General features: G+C 47.0%; 1 protein-coding gene across 1 annotated transcript in view; it reads right to left on the minus strand.

Annotated features, from left to right (window-relative positions):
- Positions 1-4943: 4943 nt before the first annotated feature.
- The window catches only part of Ptprj (protein tyrosine phosphatase receptor type J), a 51116-nt gene continuing 37633 nt past the window's right edge, over positions 4944-18426 (minus strand). Inside the window, exons 22-28 of the mRNA XM_090349239.1 lie at positions 17652-17742; positions 16620-16693; positions 16389-16523; positions 14168-14287; positions 10682-10842; positions 8829-8964; positions 4944-6663 (exon numbers count right to left, since the gene is read on the minus strand). Coding sequence (XP_090205365.1) covers positions 6505-6663; positions 8829-8964; positions 10682-10842; positions 14168-14287; positions 16389-16523; positions 16620-16693; positions 17652-17742 — 876 coding nt within the window. The 3' untranslated portion in view covers positions 4944-6504. The remainder of the gene's footprint in view (positions 6664-8828; positions 8965-10681; positions 10843-14167; positions 14288-16388; positions 16524-16619; positions 16694-17651; positions 17743-18426) is intronic.

Below are 18426 nucleotides of genomic sequence, written 5' to 3' on the forward strand. Positions count from 1 at the left end.
TGGTTCAAAGCCAACCTGGGCAGAAAAGTTCATGAGACTCTATCTCCAGTTAATTACCAAAAAGCCAGAAGTGGAGCTGTGGCTCAAGAGGTTGACCATTAACCTTGATCAAAAAGGCTCAATATAGTGCCCTAGCTCTCTGAGTTCAAGACCAGAACTGGCAAAAAAAAAAAAAAAAAAAAAAAGAAAAAAAAAGAAAATGAAAAGAAAAAACTTGTAGGTGGGGATGGGAGGGAAAAACTGGGAAGACAGTGAGGGAAGAGGTGACATTGTCAAGAAAGAAAAAGTACTCATCTCATTACCTGACTTATGTAACTATAACCCCTCTGTACATTACCTTTACAATAGAATTTAAATTTAAAAAAATTTTAAGTCTGGCACCGGTGGCTCATGTCTGTAATCCTAGCTACTCAGAAGGCTGAGATCTGAGGATCACAATTGAAAGCCAGCCCAGGCACAAAAAGTCTGTGAGACTCTTATCTCCAGTTAACCACCAGAAAACCAGAATTGGTACTGTGGCTCAAGAGAAGAGTGCTAGCCTTGAGCTGAAAACAATGTGCAGGCCCAGAGCTCAAGCCCAATGACCAAAAAAAAAAAAAGAAAGAAAGAAACTATTCATTACCTTACTTAAATGTAACCCCTTCTGTATATCACCTTTATACTAATTTTATTTTGCCAGTCCTGGGCCTTAAATTTGGGGCCTGAGCATTGTCCTTGAGCTTTCTCAAGGCTAGACCTCTACCACCTGAGCCACAGCACCACTTCCAGCTTTTTTCTATGTACGTTGTACCAAGGAATCAAATCCAGGTCTCTGTGCATGCTAGGCAAGCACTCCACCACTAGGCCAAACTCCCAGTCCAATTTTAAAAATCTTTTAAAAGATGTGTGTCGATTTTTTTAAGATATTAATATGTATTCATTTTTCACTGTATTTCATCTCATAGATATTGGTAATTATATCCATATTAAATAGTAATTTGTTCATTGCATAGCATATTGTTATGCAATTGCAATAGTACCATGTAACAATATATAGTTATATACATATGTAAATTGCTATATGCATAAATACCAGTTATTATATACATATATACTAATACTTATATATTTATACTTACATATGTGTTCATACATGTTATTTATGTACATACATATGAAAAAAGAAGAATGAGTATGAGTATGACCATCGGAAGTTTCTGAATCACATGAGGTATATTATCCTATCGTAGTTATTACTTGCTGTGGGACAAATTATTCCGAAATACAGCCACAAGAAACAGCATTTACCATGTCAGGCAGTGTCTGTTAATCAAGGGCCTTGGCCAGGTGCCTCTGTCTGTAGCCCCCCTAGAAGATAGGGCAGAAGGCCTGGAGGATGGGGCTGAGAAGCTGCTCTCGTACTCCCTCTTGTGGTTATAGTTGGGCATTACACCCTCATCAGGCTTGCTCTGGGACCTGTCATCAACAAGATCTGAGAGACCAGCAGGGAGAGGAGGCGGAAAAACCAAGGGAGAAGCTGTAGAGTCACATGATCGAATCTCAGGCTAGAAGCTGCCATCATGGCAGCAGTGCTGCATATGCGTGAGGATCCCTACAAGTGGTGGGATCCCTGGGGTTGCATAGTATTAGCTGCTAATGACGTGAGATTCTTCCCCCCTTTAGAATTTCCTGTTTTTTAAGCATGAGCATACCAAGTGGCTCACAAAAATAAAACTGCCAGCTGCCCGCAGGGACCCTGCCTTGACCTGCTGTTGATTTAGGGGCTTCTATTCTCTGCCTCCTGCGTCCTTTTCCTCCATTGCCCTATTGACGCTGAATTGCTTCCCTAGCCATGCAGTTCACCTGCTCCATCTAGCGGCAGCATCCAAAACTGCTGCCACCAGAATCCTGCAAGCTCAAGTTTGCAAGGTCTATGTTTATTATCTGTCAACAGTTGTATACAAAAGGGCTCCATTCAACAAATTAGTTTATAAGTACATTGCATCCTGGTCAAGATCATCCCTTTGTGCAGCTCTACTTTCAAGTCAGAGCTTTCTCACCCGCCTGCAGGATGTCACAGAAAGCCCAGAATTTCACATGTTCCCACAAAGATATTCCAACACTGAGACCCAGAGTTGTGGAAGCCCAATGAGTTTCTTCTGGTTTTGTAAAAGCAACAGTTCAAAGAATCCAAATGTTTTGTGCATTCTCTTGCATCCACAAAACAGCAATGTCAGTGGGCATAGGCCTGGTACACCAGAAAGAGCCTGAAGCCAGCCTCCTCCACCAGCTGTGGGCTGCCTGCCTACTGTAGGCAGCCCAGAACAGCTAGTCATAATCCAGAACTCTTCAATGCTATCTGAGGAAATCAAGGCACAAGAAAATCCCACTTTATCCTACGGATACTTGCAGGTTCTGTCCGTAATTGATTGCCCATATGAAGAAATAAGGCCATTCGCAGGGTATAGTGGTGCATGTCTATAATCCCAGCATTTGCGAGGCTGAGGCAGGAGCAGGATGAGTTTGAGTCACAGTCGCTTCAAGGTACAAAGATGAAACTTAGGAACTACCCAAAGGGACGTGTTCTGAGATTTCTCCAAACCCCTCTCCCTTCCCCTAACCCCAGGGTTTCCCCACAGGTGCACCCATCCATCCACACCCCACACCCAGCCCAGTCCTCCAAGCCTCCCCTCCACCAAAACATCAGGTTATGTAATAGGCTGTGCGCTTCAAAGCCCACTGGAGTCCTCACCTCCAGTGTCTGAGTATAACTACATTTGGAAACAAGGTCATTAACGAGCTAAGTAACATGTGATATTATGTATACAGCCCCTAACCTAGTGTGGGTGGAGTCCTTGCAAGATCACACACACACACACACACACACACATTGAAGATTGTGAGAGGACACAGGGAGAAAGCCAGGCAAGGGAAGAGACCTAGCAACAACTTTCATGTCTGACCTCTAGCCTCCATAATTTTGTTTTAAGGTGTGTGTGTGTATGTGTGTGTGTCCTTTCCAAGAACACTGCAAGAAACTCAAAGGGATATGTGTTTTATAAAGGCAGATTCAGTTAAGCTGCTTGGGGAGGGGGACGGTGAGAAAAGAAAGAAAACAAGGTGGCATGTGTTGACAATTTTTTTTTTAATATTTGGTATTTGTAAGTTTAGAAAAAAATTTTCAGGCCATTTTTTCCTTTTAAAAAAAAGCAACAACAGCAATGCTCTGTACAAGTATAACAAACATTAGAAATATGCATCATTCCAAAATAGTTACAAGAAAATTACAATTGAATCCATGTCAACACAGCCTATTCCTACATGCCCCCAGGGAGAAGAAAGGGAGGGTGGCACACATAAGACTGTCACACAGTAGTCTGGAAACTCAGGATTGGGATTTCAGAAGCTTACCCTGTGACACGATCCCTCGTTTCAAAAGAAAGTCAGGCTTTTCCATCCCCGGTGAAAACCCAACAGTAACCAAGTGGGGAGCAGACACCCTCCCGCCCCAGCCCTCCACACCCTGCCTCCAGCTTGACAAAGCACACACCCTGTGGAAACTTGGAGACGATTTTGCCCAAGGCTAGCTGAGGTGGCTGCAGCCATGGAGAACAGGCATCCAACCCCAGCCCCTCCACGCTGGAGGGAGAGGGAGCTTGCTCCTGGGAGGAGAGATGGATGCCCACGTCTCTGAAGCTAGCTGGCCACCATCTTTACTCTTCTCCTTGAGAGAAAACACTCTGTGGGCTGCTTGACCCCACGCAGTTGGCTCGGTGGCCAGGCTGGACAGTGCCAACCTGCCACCACCCCGCCGCACACTTCATCTTCCAATCCACGAGTCCCAAGGGCATGGCACGCCACTCAGAAGCACCTGCCCTCCACCTCCGACCTCACCAGTCTTGCAAGCCCTGGGCACACACTGGACTTCCCTTTCTGCGCGTGGGGCACCGCCAGCCCTGCCCAGACACCCGCCTGCACAGTCCATCTGCCCGGCAGGCACTGCCTGGTCCTTGGGCTACAGAACCCGCTGCATGGACAGCTGCTTCCCAAACCCCATCAGCCAGAAGCAGGGGCTCCTGGGGTTTGCTTTTTGTGTGTTTTAATTATAGTATGTGTAGAATTGTGTCTCCTCTGATTTCTGTGTGGCAGGGGAGGGGTTGAGAAAACCTCCCAGTGGCACAGGACATAGGCAGTGGCTACCAAGCTTTCTGACAAACTGGAGGGGGGGTGGGAGGGAGGGGGCTCTGCCCTCCCCACGGTCCACCCGCATTCACCCAAGACCCGAGTGAAGGTACAGAGGCCATACTCCCAAACTCATTTCACCCCACTACCACCGGCCCTGCGTGCCTTCCCTGAGTCCCACCTACAAGGCCAGCGCCTCCAGCCCAACACACACACACACACACACACACACACACACACACACACACACACACACACACACTCACTCACACGGAGCTGAGGCAGGGTTCCTGGCCTGGCCACTGGCCCTCACTAAAGGAAGGGCCTAGAAAACTTCCTACCCAAGAACTCAAAAAAAATAATAATAAATCAACAAAAAAAGTGCAATTTCCATTTGAGACGTAAAATTCTCCCCAATCCAGCACACCACAGGCCTTTCAATCTTTCAGTACTTCACAGGGAGAAGGGGCAGACAACATGCAGCCCTGGACCTCTGACCCACATCCGCGACTATGAGTCCACTGTGGCTGCCTGTAACCTTGGCATGGCCGTTACCATGCCCTGTAAGTGCCAGCAGGTGGCCAAATGGCCAGAGACGGCTCCCGCTCACCCTGGAAAGGACCTCACGTCCACCACTAACAGGACATGTGAGTCCTAAAGTCTACAGCAGGATAGGTGGCTGTGGGAAATCACCAGCGTCCACCCTCCAGGGGATTCCTTCATAAGCCTTGTATATACTTCATTGCCCATGGGAGAATAAACTCAAAACCTGAGCCACAATATAAAATAAAGAGAAACAATCCTTTCATGTTAATGCCTTGAGAAGTTTACAGGTTATGTACCAATAAAATAAAATCCACATAAATTCTAAACTCTTGGTGAATACACCACCCAAAGCAAAAAAAAAAATTTAACCTACATATTTCTTTTTTTAAAAAAATCATAGTAATTACAGCAGCAGTATAGTGAAAGGTTTTAAAAATAATTACATCTTTGATACAAATTGAACTTTGTACACCTCAACTTATAGGAACAACTGTGGTCAGAGTTTAGTATTTATATATACAGTAGATGGCGGACAGTTAAGTGTCACGGCAGAGAGAAGAAAGCCAGTGGACTTTGGGGGGGAAGGGTTAGTGTGACACTGAGCTCACCACTGGAATGTTCACAGATTGCCACGTTTTTAAACACACTCACAGACACACATGCACACTGTACACACATAACACACACACACACACACACACACACACACACACACACACACACACACACAGAGGAAACGCCAACCTGAGTAAAACATGACTAAAAACACAGAGCATCATGAATCACTAAGTCACATATTGCACCTTTAAATAATCCTTCTTACCAAAAACAGCAATGAGAAGGGGGGGGTGACAGAGAGAGAAAGGGGGGGTTATAAGAAAAGACATATCACTGTGAACTCCCTCTATTCCTGTTGTTTTTCCCTTCTCCCCTTTTCCCTTCTTCCCCGCCCCCTACAGAAATTCTCACCCAACCAAAAGGTTGGGGGGAAAATAAAGAAGCAGTTACAGAACAGAACTCTTTGGAGAAAAGTCAGAGAGGGGGAAGGAAAGAAAAAGTGTTACAGGAAGGTGGGAAAGGGTGGCAGGGTGGGCAAGGAGAGAGAGAGAGGCCTCCTCTAATCAAATGGGAGGCTGGAATGTGACCAGCAGGCAGGCCTCTGATGCTAAACTACTGTTTCAACATCCCATACAGTCCAATTACGAGATTCAGTACAAAAATAGAGATATCTACTGAGCTTTGCCTGTGGAAGCATAATTCAGAAAAAGGCACATGTTCAAATAGAAAACCCGTGCAGGGGGGCTCCACGCCCCTCCCCACACAGCCACCACCCACCCACGAGGCGGCATCTTCCAGCGGCGAGATTCTAAGATACAGTAGGTAAAAATAGACCTCTGAGACTTAAAATAGATCCAAACCCAACACAATCCTGGCTTTAGCGTGTGAATCATAGAAAATAGTCTTTAAAAAAAAAAAAGAGGAAAAAAGGAAAACAGTTTTGAAAAAGAAAAATCCTAGACCTCACTTTTCCTGGTTTTCCACAACTTTCAAGGAGGGGGAGAGGGGAGTGAATTCATCCCACTGGTGTTCAGAATTACAGCCAATCCATCCACGCCCACCCACGACCCCGGGCAGCCCCAAATCCTCGGCTACCATGGCTCACACGCTCTCGCTCAAACACGGTTCTAACAGAACAGAACATAGGACTGGGATAGGAGACAGGAGACCGGGCGGGCGCAGGTGTCTCCTCAGCTGTGGGTGTGACGATCTGCCACACTCGGGCAGGAGGCGGGACCGCTATGCGATGTAGCCGTTGGTCTTCCCAAACACGCTCACAGGCTCCAGGTTCTCGTAGATTGTCATTGCCGTGGTGTTCTGGTAGATGAGATCCACCTTTGAGTCTTTCTGGGCTCTGATGATGTCCAAAACACACTGATTGAGGAACACATACTGGTCCTACGAGCGGGAGAGGGAGACGGGTAGGGAGTCAGCACAGATCCTAAGCATGATCAGGCAAAAACATTTTTAAACTCAGCACCAGCTCCAGGTGCCCAACCAGCAAACAATGGTTCAAGTTCACAGAGTGGAATCTGGAACCCCATACAGGACTTGGCATCATGAACCTCAACCTGAGGTGTACCTCCCCTGCTGAAGAAGGCATGGCAGCACCTTGGGGGAGGAGAAGGAAGGGTCTCGGGGAAAAACCACACACAGAATGTTCAGACAGTAAAATATCTGGCATAATTTCCTTGACAAAGGAAGAACAAGAATGAGGAATAAATTGTATTTCTCCTCAGAGGGGAGTCTGAATGGGGACCACACTTCAGGTAAGCACCACAGAATCCAGCAGAGAATCGTTTAAAGACAGGAAGGAGCTCATGCCTGCAATCCTAGTTACATGGGAGGCAGAAATCTGGATGATCACAAGGGGGGGAAAAAAAAACTCCTAAGACCCCTGTGTTCAGCTAATAAAAAAATAAAAAGCCAGGCATGGTGACACACACTTGTCCTCGCTATTCAGGAAGCAAAAAGATAAGGACTGCCATGCAGACAGGCCCAGGCATATACTTGAGACCTTATTTACAAAATAAATAAAGCAAGAAATGCTGGGGGCATAGTTCAGGTGATATATATATATATATATATAATAAAAAGGAATGTGTACAGATAAAAGGATGTAACCTTGTGCTGTAAGAAAAACAACTTCCTACAAAGAAGCATACACATGGAACAGGATCCCTTTTCTCTTTCCAAAACACCCTGCATAAGTGCATGTGTGCATGTTTGCAGACACAGTAAGTGTGCTCTGAATGACACACGCCAAACTATCAGCACTGCCTACCTCAAGAAGACGGATTCACGAAGGGAAAAGAAAAGAAAAACAAACAAACAATACATTCTAGAAAGTGGCACTGTAGCTCAAGTGGCAGGGCAATATCCTAGAGCCAAAGAGTTCAGAGATAACGCCCAGGCCCAGCGTTCAAGCATTCTTAGTCCTGTATTAAAATGTTAACATGACGAAGGATTGCCTTCAAAATACCAAGAGGTAAGCAAAAGATCCCAGGCACAGTGTGTGCTCCTGAGAGCAGATCTAGCCCTGCAACCTTCCCTCTCCATTACAACCAATAGTCACCCCCTCCCACAAGCACACAATGCGCCTGAACCTCCACAACATTCCCTGGCAGAATCAAACAACACAGCACATACTCAAAAGTTGTGAACTGGTGCAGGGCGACCACCTGATACAAAATCAACATTCTGCCCTTGTCCTGCTCGGCATGGAAAACACTTCCCGGAAGACAAATGCAACAGTCTCACACATATCCCACTGCAGGTACCACACGTGTCTTCTCCATCTGACGGCCATCCTTCCAGAGCTCTGGGAGTAGCAAACATCAACTGGGCTGGGTAAGTGATTTAAGCAGCATGATGCTAGTTGCTAAGTCATTAGCTTCTTTTAAAGGTAGTCAAACCAGAGCCAGGTATAATGACCTACACCTATAATCCCAGCTCCCCCCAGAGGTAGAGATGAGGAAGATTACAATCTGAGGTCAGTTCAGGCACACAGTTAGTGAGATTTTCATCTCAACAAACAAGATGGGTGCGGAGGCTCACGTCTGTAACCCTATTTATAAGATGGGCCATAAAAGAGGAAGACCACAGTCTGAGGTCAGAGAAGGGCAGAAGTGTAAGACCCTACCTAAAAAAAACTAAAAACAGGGAGGACAGGGAATGACTAAGTGAGTGGCTCAAATAGTGTGCCTGCCTAGCGAACAGGAGGCCCCAAGTTCAAAACCAAAAGAGGAAAGCAAAGAAATAAAGAGCCAAGAGAGAAAACACCAATTTGATGAGTTTATAACCCGGAAACTCCAGATCCGTGTGAAGCTGACAGGGCAAGTCCTAGGCAGCAAGGTAAAGCGTTCTGGTGCCGCCTGGATGCCACCTGCCAAGTCTCCTGCATGTCAACTGCAGCCGAGATCTGTAAAGAAGCCCAGGGCCTCACAGCCAGGGGCCAGCACGGCCCACATGGGGGATGTCACCACCCCACGCAAGCCTTCAGAAACAGCAGTCCTGCCTTCCAGCATGAGTAATACCAAACCCAGCACCCATGGCAGGCTCACCTCAGTCTGCACCATCAGCGGCCTGTGCATGCGGAGCTCGTAGACAATCCCGTACACATCCACTGTGTTCTCATTCTCTATCTGATAGATGAGGCGATCGATGGCCATGAACGTGCCCGTCCTTCCCACCCCGGCACTGGAAGAAAGAGAAACAGGCATGTCACTGGGAGAGATGCCACCACAGACAGCCTCCACACCAGACCTCTCCAACTCCCAACCTAAGCCTGCACTTCTCCACCAGCTCCAACAGCCAGTGTCCGCAAACCCCTGCTCAGCCGAAACTTCAGCAAGCATGGCCACTTGGAGCTGGAGTCCCAAAAGTGCCTGTGAGGTGAATTCCACAAATGAACCGCCTTGCTGCCAGCGCTTACACTCAAGGGCTTCCAGGTCACTTCCAGGTCAGGCATCATCATTTCCTTCCTCACAGCAATTGGGTTCTGCCCCACACCAACTTCCTCCACTTTCAGACTAATAGTTTAGCAGTTCTACAGGAAGCAGTGGACACCAGTTCAGATGATCATAAGGGCAATGGGTCCAGGAATGGAATTACTCTTCCAACAGCTACTGAAGGATAACTGAGTGGTGTAGTCATGAGGAGATGACAGAACATGGCGTCACTGACACAAACATACCAGCAGACATATTATGTCTATTATTAATAGTGCATAAAAGAGCTGGGTTAGGGTCAGGAGTTTGGCCTAATCATAGAGTGCTTGCCTAGCATGCACAAAGACCCTGGGTTCGATTCCTCGGTACGACATCCATAGGAAAAAGCCTGAAGTGGTGCTAAGGTTCAAGTGGTAGAGCTTTAGCCTTGAGAAAGTCCAGGGACAATGCTCAGGCCCTGAGCTCAAGCCCAGGACTGGGGGCGGGGGGGGGGGGGGGGGGAACAACAACAACAACACAAAGTAGCTGGTTTAGAGCAGGACTTGGTGGCTCACACCTGTAATCCTAGCTACTCAGGAGTCTGAGATCTGAGGATCAGTTCAAAGCCAGCCCAGGTACAAAAAGCCTATGAGACTCTTTTATCTACAATTAATCACCAAAGCCCAGGAAGTGGCTCAAGGGGTAGGACAATAGCCTTGAGCTGAAGAACTCAGGGACAGCGCCCAGGCCCAGAGTTCAAGCCCCACAACCAAATTGGCTGGGGGAGGGGGGAGAAGCTGGGTTACGTAGATCGCACCTGTAATCCTATCTACTCAGGAGGCTGAGATCTGAGGACCAAGGTTCAAAACCAGCCTGAGCAGTAAAGTCCCCATGAAATTCTTATCTCCAATGAACCACCAGAAAGCTGGAAGTGGAGCTGTAGCTGACAGAGCTTCCGCCATGTGCAAAACAAGGGAGAATACCCAGGCTTAAATTTAAGCGCTAGCACTAGCACCAAAAAAAAAAAAAAAAGCATACAGTATGGACACGAGTAGATGTGGCTACATTTGAGGGAAAGTGTCTAAAAAAACAAGCAGCTTCCAAACGTTTGGCTTAGTGGTAGAGTGCTTGCCTAGCATGCAGGAAGACCCAGGTTCGATTTCTCAGTATCACATGCATAGAAAAGGCCAGGAGTGGTGCTGTGGCTCAAGTGGTAGAGCTCTGGCCTTCAGAAAGCCCAAAGACAGCGCCCAGGCCCTGAGTTCAAGCCCCAGGACTGGCCAAAACAAAAAACAGGCAGCTGACCCCATTTAGTCCACAGGCTCTAGAATCTTAGGGCATAGGGCTAAGTGTGTGATCTACACAAACCTTTCTTGACTCTCTTAGGGGCTACTCCATTGCTTTTGGGAAATGCTCATAAACATATCAACATGTCTAAAATTGTCACATACACACACCCACACAGAGGGGACATGCCAACTGCACACCTGCAGTGTACCAGGATGGGTGATTCCGGAGGACTCTGTTTCATGTAGTCTCGGACCAGGTACCGGAAGTTGATAAGCAGGTCAGTGGTGTCGGGAACGCCATGGTCTGGCCAGGAGGTAAAGTGGAACTGGCGCAGAAGGTGGGTCTCACTTGTCTGGATCTAGAAGCCAAGGGAGAAGTGAGATCAGAGAGAGGGGCACCCCAGCATCCCCGAGAAAAGGGAAATGCAGCACTGGGGAGGGGGAGAGAGGCAGCAGTATGGGCATCAGTATTAGCACTACGCCAATGCACAGGTTTAATAAGTACTCAGATCAGAGTCACCCCTCTAGGACTTTCTTGTTCCCTGCTCCTCACCTTCTAAAGAGGAAAACATTCAATTTCCCCATCATCATCTACTTTCTCCCTTCTCCTCCCATACAGTTCCACACCCCTTCTTTTACACTCATCTCATTCGGGTGTTGGGGTTTGTTTTTTTTTTTTTTTTTAGTTTTTTTGTTTTTGCCACTCATGGAGCTTGAACTCAGGGCCTGAGACTGTCCTTGGGCTTTTCCTCTAGCATCTGAGCCACAGCACCACTTCCAGCTTTTTCTGAGTATGTAGTACCAAGGAATGGAACCCAGGGCTTTGTGCATGTTACGCGAGCACTCTACTACCAGGCCACACTCCGGGTCGATCTCACTTATTTCTTGGATCTAGGTTCTACGGCAGAGAGAACATGAGTCATGAGTTTTTCTCAATCTAGCTTCAAATGAGGATACTGGGTTTCAACCATTTTCCAGCAAGCAGCACATTTCTTTCTTCTTCATGGCTGAGTACGACTCCATGGTGAATAAACCACATTTTCTCAACCCAGTCATCAGGTAACTCCATCATCTGGCTCTTGTGAACAGTGCTGACCCAAGCCAGAGCACAGGTATTAGATGTTGACTGACGATCCTCGTTGGGGTAGCTGGGGTTACACGATGGTTCTAGTGCTGGTTTTGAGAACCCCCACCGGGGGCACTTTTCCATGGCTAGACATCAGAACCTTACATGTGCACAGAGCTCTGTAGTATGTACACACACCCCATCTTGCTCACATATCCCCATTACCAGCTCAAGAAAGAGGTGTGGTAGCTCATGCCTATAATCCTAGCTACTCAGGAGGCTGAGATCTGAGGATCAAGGTTCAAAGCCAGCCCAGGCACTAAAGACTGTGAGACTCATATCTCCAATTAACCACTAGAAAATGGGAAGTGGGGAGGTGGCTCAAAGGGTAGGGTTGTAGCCTTAAGCTGGAGAGCTCAGGGGCAGTACCCAGGCCCAGAGTTCAAGTCCCACGAAAGAAAAGAAAAGAAGGAAAGAAAGAAAAGAAAGAAAGAAAGAAAGAAAGAAAGAAAGAAAGAAAGAAAGAAAGGGAGAGAGAGAGAGACAAAGAAAGAGAGATAGAGAAAGAGAGAGAGAAAGAGAAAGAAAGAGAGAAAGAAAGAAAGAAAGTAAGTTGAGCACCCCTCTCCAGGACAGCGGAGAGAAGTTCATGGAAGTAGAATACCTTCCCACTACTCCGGATGCGTGCCCTTCTCTTCCATTCCCAAGTGACAAGTTAAAAGTGGTCTTGAACCCTGAGCATTTCACAGGCCCCCTGCCTGACCCCCTCCCCAAACCAAAACAGCTTCACAGAAACACAACCATCATCAAGACCACTGGATCTGGTTCCAGGTTTTCTTTCATGGACTATTTTTTGTTTGCTTATTTGTTTGCAGTCAGCTCCTCACATTTGCTTCGTGTGCTTGCTCAGCTGGTGCTCTACCACTCCAACCCAGCTTCTTGCTAGTTATTTTGGGGACAGACTTTCCTGCTCAGGCAAGTAAACCTGGCTGATGACTTCTCGTTGTCCATCTCCGAAGCAGCTAGGATGATGGGTGAACGACTTCACCTAGCTCTTTCATGCACTATTTACAAATAGGCAGAAAACACTACCTCCAGGTAAGAATTTTTCTTTTTTTGTGTGTGTGTGCCAATCCTGGGCTTGAGCTCAGGGCCTGAGCACTCTCCTTGGACTTTCTCAAGGCTGGAGCTCTACCACTTGAGCCTCAGCACCATTTCTGGCTTTTTTCTATGTATGTGGTACCAAGGAATCGAACCTGGGTCTTCGTGCATGCTAGGCAAGCACTCTACCACTAGGCCAAACTCCTGGCTCCTGGTAACATTTTTTATCACCAAGGTTACATTCTAACATCTCCTCACAGCTACAGCATTCCTTGGCACCTGTGAAGAACAGCTCCAGGACCTACCAGACATGCAAAGCTGTGAATGCCCAGGCCCCCTGGGTAAAATGGTATTTGCCACAAGACATTGTAGTTTGTGACAAGCACATAATATGCTAGCATATGTTGGATATTGGGGGGGAGGGGGTGCCAGCAGGGAACTGTACCTCCCAAGCTTGTGTAAGAACCTCATAATGTTCACAGGATTCTCCCACGTGTCTCCATCACTAATCATGGTGGGATTGTGCTTTAAAACACCTCTAAGCGGCTTACAACAGCTAGTAGAATGCGTGGTCTATGAAAGCAGCCGCTGTGCTCTATCACTAAGGAAACCATGATCAGAACAGGAAGCTGGGATGTGTTCAGTTCAGACACAGTATCTATTCAGACTATTCTCAATCTCAGGTTGACTGAGTCCACAGACATAAAACCCAGGAAAGTGGAAGGCCCCGCCACGCCTTAGGACTGGCATGTACACACCAGTCCCGAGAGCCAAAGCAAGGATACGGGAGCAAACAAGTCACAGTTGAGCTAATTGTGCTCCACAAGCTAGATATGGGCATGGTCTGCAAGCTCTGCCTCTGTTAAAACCAAAGCTGAGCAGGGGGCCTCTGGCTCACACCTAGAATCCTAGCTACTCCAGAGGCTGAAATGACAGAATCTCAGTTCAAAGCCAGGCACTCTTTAACACCTCTACCACCAACAACAACAGCAACAAAAATTAGAAGTGGTAGAGTGCTAGCCTTGTACAAAAGCAGCTCAGGAACAGTGCCAAGGCCCTGAGTTCAAGTCCCAGGACCCACACCAGAAAACCAAAAAAAAAAGAAACAAAAAACAAAAAAACCTACCCAAACACATGCCCTTGACTTCCCAGAATGCCTGACAGTGTAAGGCAGACTTTGGAGGGGACGGGAGAGACCCTGGAATCAGGCTACACAGCTCCCTCCTGCCCCTTCCCAATCCCTTATCCCCAACAGGCCTCAGGTGGTGACAGAACTCTACAAGCAAGTCACTTGCCAAGTGGAAGGAAAGGAAGATGCGGCTGCTGCCACATTCTGCTCTTCAGCTGCATCTTCAGGAACGCTGCCCTCAGAATCACCATAGATACTGAGCCCCCAACTCTGAAAAGTCTGCTTTGGGTACATGAATTATTATTCGTTTCTCTTCACCAAGACATGTCACTGCTAAGATGGTCTCCAGTCCCGGTCTGAGATCCGCCTTCTCCAAGCTCTTACTTACATTTTTCACAGTGAAATCTCGGATGGTCCACTCTGGAAGAACCACTTCTGTGGTCATCGTCACGGTGATGTCCCCATAGTCCTGAGCCTGCTTGGATGGCCAGTATTCCTCACACTTGGTCTGGAACACAAGTGTGTATTTGTGAAACGCTCACACCCCCACCACCATGGCAGCCTTACAAGGAGGCAACGAAAAGCAGCAGCCAAGGCCCCAGTAGTCCCTCCGCTGCGTCCCGTGTACCTTAGAACCATTTGCTTCTCAATTCACAATTCTAGCAAATTCTTTTCCAAGTGGGAATCTTGAAACTCAAGATTCTCTTTTGAAAGTTCAAGGCAGTCTGGGCAAAAAAGTTAAGAACAAGGCGGATGTGGTGGGTCATACCTATAATCCCAGCTGCTCCAGAGGCAGAGGTAGAAGAAAGCCCCTTGAGTAGCCAGGTCAAAATGGTCGACTTGCATTCATAAAGCACTGAACCTGTTTTGGTACAAGGAAGAGGGTGGAACCCACCCTCCAGAGCCCTGACCCTGCTCCACCATCACTGCTCCCCAGCTGGACTCCTCTGCCACCCTGGCCCAGGAGGCTCATCACATTTGGGGCTGGAGAGCAAACATTAAAGGAAGTGAAGTTTCAAGGTTCCTGCCATCCCCTAGGGCATCCTGGACAAGAGTGACTATCTAATCATGGACAAAGTGTCAGAAAGTCTCGGCTCAGGATGCCGGGGGCTTGTGCCTGAAATTCCAGCTGAGATCTGAGGATCATGATGTGAAGACACTTCAAACAGAGAAGTCTAAGAGTAAAAAGCCAGAGCGGAAATATGGCTCAAGTAAGTGGAAGAGCACAGGCCTGGAGCAAAAGTCAAAGTGAGAGGCCCTGAGTTCAAGCCCTACTACCAGCACCCAAAACAAAACAAAAGAACCAGTCAGTAAAAAGCTCTGGAGGCTGATTCATCCTCCAGCTGATTCCAAGTGACAGACAAGGAAATGTGAGAGCCACTGTCTTAAGAAATCAAGAAGGATCTCTCAAGAAACTATCCTACAGCTTCTTAAAACTTCCTGGGAGATGTAGCTCACTGGTACAACATGTGCTAGGCATGTGCAAGGCCCTGGACCCAATCTTCTGTGACTATATCATATCATGCATAGTAAGCATTGTTATTCTATGCATAATATATTATGCATAACTATCCGTAGCTATTATACTGTTACAATGTTAATGTTTTATATATATATATATATGTCTTATATGTATATATATATATAAAACTGCAACATTAATTCACAATCCTGAGGCATGAAATATTTTTTTGTGTGGAGGGGTCAGTTCTGGGATCAAGCTCAGGGCCTGAGCACTCTCCCTTGAGCCTCTTTGAGCTCTGCCACCTGGCAGCCACAGCATCCCTTCCAGTTTTTCAGTGGTTATTTGTAGATAAGAGTCTCATGGGGACTCTTTTGGCCTGGGGTAGCTTCAGACTGTGACCTCAGATCTCAGCCTCCTGAGTAGCCAGGATTATAGGCATGAGCCACGGCACCCTGCTGGTACTTTTTAATTTAAACCTGTCTTTCTCTCTTTTCCTCACACCCATTTATGGGATTTTTTTTTTTTAATGGTTGGAATGTTGTCTTTGGTGGAAATAGCAAAGAGATGCCAGGCCACACATGGGAGAGGGGAGGCTAAGATACAGGGGATTACAGTTTGAGGACAGCTCATAGTTCGGCAACTCATTGCCAAACCAGCATAAAGCAGAGCTGGAGCATGGCTCAGATGGTACAGGGCCTGTTTAAGAAATGCAAGACTTCAAGTTCAAATTCCAGGAGACTATCAAAATAAAAGACAGAAAAAAAAAAAGGCAAATAGCTGAACAATCATGAGACGGAAGCAGGTCAGCCTCAACTACATAACACTCTGTCTCAAAAATGAATTAATAGCAGGGCACCAGTGGCTCATGCATGTGATCCTAACTATTCGGGAAGAAGAGATGGGAGGATGGCTATTCCAAGCCAGCAGGAAAGTCTGTGAGTACAATTAACCACCAAAAAGCTGGGAGTGGAGTGAAGCTGTGACTCAAGTGGTAGAGCACTGAGCAAAAAGCTAAGGGACAACACCCAGGCCTTGCGTTCAAACCCCAGTAACCAACACAAAAATAAGCAAACAAACAGGTGTGAAGACTCTCCTTCTGACTCTGATTTTAAAAAACTAATTACATTTTTTTAAAGGTACTTACCCTTCCTTGTTCAACACATTTGGTCAACATAACAATGGCATATACATTTTTCTCCCAAACCATGCGCCAAAAATCTTTCAATGTGTTGGGTAAAGGTCCTTGCGTGGCAATAAAGTCTCTCTTGGAATGGTAACCCTGACAACAGAAACCAGTTGACATGTGAGCATCAGGAGACAGCACCCCCACAGTCGCAGCCCACCCACGGGTGCAGCTGTACTAGCACCCACTCACCGGCATGTAGTTAGCATTGATGTAGTCATCCGTGGAATGGGTCTGGACCGAAAGCTTGACTCGAGAAATGTCATCTGTGATATCAAAAGAGCAAGGGCCTCATTAGAAGGGGGAAAAGTTGCACAGAAGAAAGGAGGAGGAGGAGGAGGAGGAGGAGGAGGAGGAGGAGGAGGAGGAGGAGGAGGAGGAGGAGGAGGAGAAGGAGGAGGTGGGGGGAGGAGAAGCAGGAAGAAAGAAGAGTTAGTGTAAAATCAATCACAAAGCCTTTCAAATTCTACCAACTCAGAATGTGGCTATTTCTAACCCACTTACAGCAGGGCCCTACTTCCAACCTGGGAGGAGAACATGCTGAGCCTGACCTGGAGGAGGCTCATATTTCCCCAAAATGGTGGGTGTCACACTTAACACTCCTTTTAAACTCCATTTGCTGCCATCCCCGTAGGTTGGGTGGCAGACACTGGTAATTCTCAAAAATAGAAAAGAACCCAAGAATAACTCATCTTTGTCTATAGAAAGCACTCAATCAAAGACGTGTCTGCACAGAGAGAGAGGAGCCTCCCAATCTGTTCCCCTTCTGTTCATTCAGCTATATGAACTCAAATAAAGGTGGGGGGGAGAGAGGGAGAAAGAGAGAAAGAGAAAGAGAGAGAGAGAGAGAGAGAGAGAGAGAGAGAGAGAGAGAGAGAGAGAGAGAGAGAGAGAGAGAGAGAGAGTCAGTCACTGGCCTTTTCTCTCAATCAGACAGGCACTGGGCCCAAAGCCTGGTTTGACCATTATATCCTGTGTGACCCCCTATCATTCCATGCCTTTTTTTCCCCATCTGCAGAACAGACATTCTTCAATTCTATAGCCCACTTGCTGAGGCTGCCAGGAGGATTACATGCAGTGCAATGCCCCTGAGCACGAAGCTTAGCAAGGGCAGGAAAGGATGGATTGGCTCCGGGGTATGAAGAAGCGCATTCTCTCTAGTGCTGTAGAGATGGGACACCAGGTGACAGAATGAAGGACAGTGGTATGGAGGAAGTCACTTACAGGGCAGAACGTTATTGTAGCGGTTCTTTCCTCTATTCTCAGCCAGTTCTGCTGCATATTTAGGTAGACTAATCCCAACAAGCTTCAGGTCCTACAAAACAAAATAAGCGAGTTGTTCCTTCTGTCCTCACCTGGACTTTACACCAAGTGCAGACTGATGGATAAAGGGGAAAAGCAGGAGTGACACGGGTCTACTCTCTCCCCTGAGACACAGGCTGGATTCCAACCCCTAAACCCCACGAGTGTGACCCTTCAGGAAACTCAGTCTCTGCAAGTCACAGTGAGGTCACACCAGGGTAGGGTGGGTCTTTCACTTAATATGCATAAGACCCTTAGAAGAGTTAAAGGAACAAAGAGATGAGGACACACTAGTGTCACACACATGTGGTAGAGACCAGAGTGAAGCTCCACAAAACAGAGACATGACTGGGGTTTCCAGAAGCTAGAACAGAAGCCAGCAGTAGAGGCCAAAGAAAAGGCAGGTCTGCTGACACCTTGATCTGAACTTCCAGATGACACACATCTACTGCTTCAAGTCCATCTGCTTACATAAACAACTTTGGTATGATGATGTCAGGAAACTGATATAGAGGTTAAAAATAAAAGGAGAAGGTTGGGAGCCAATAGCTTACAGGAGGATTACAGTTTAGAACCATCTTTGGGGGGGAGGGTACGAGAAGGAAGAAGACAGGAGAAGGAAGAGGAGGAGGAGGATGAGGAGGAAGAGGGGGAATTAATATGACAAGGAGAAATTAAACAAATGCTAAATAGTGGA

The sequence above is a fragment of the Megascapheus bottae genome, chromosome 16 (genome assembly GCF_031878675.1).
Source record: "Megascapheus bottae isolate mThoBot1 chromosome 16, mThoBot2.hap1, whole genome shotgun sequence".
In the NCBI taxonomy this organism is placed as follows: domain Eukaryota; kingdom Metazoa; phylum Chordata; class Mammalia; order Rodentia; family Geomyidae; genus Megascapheus; species Megascapheus bottae.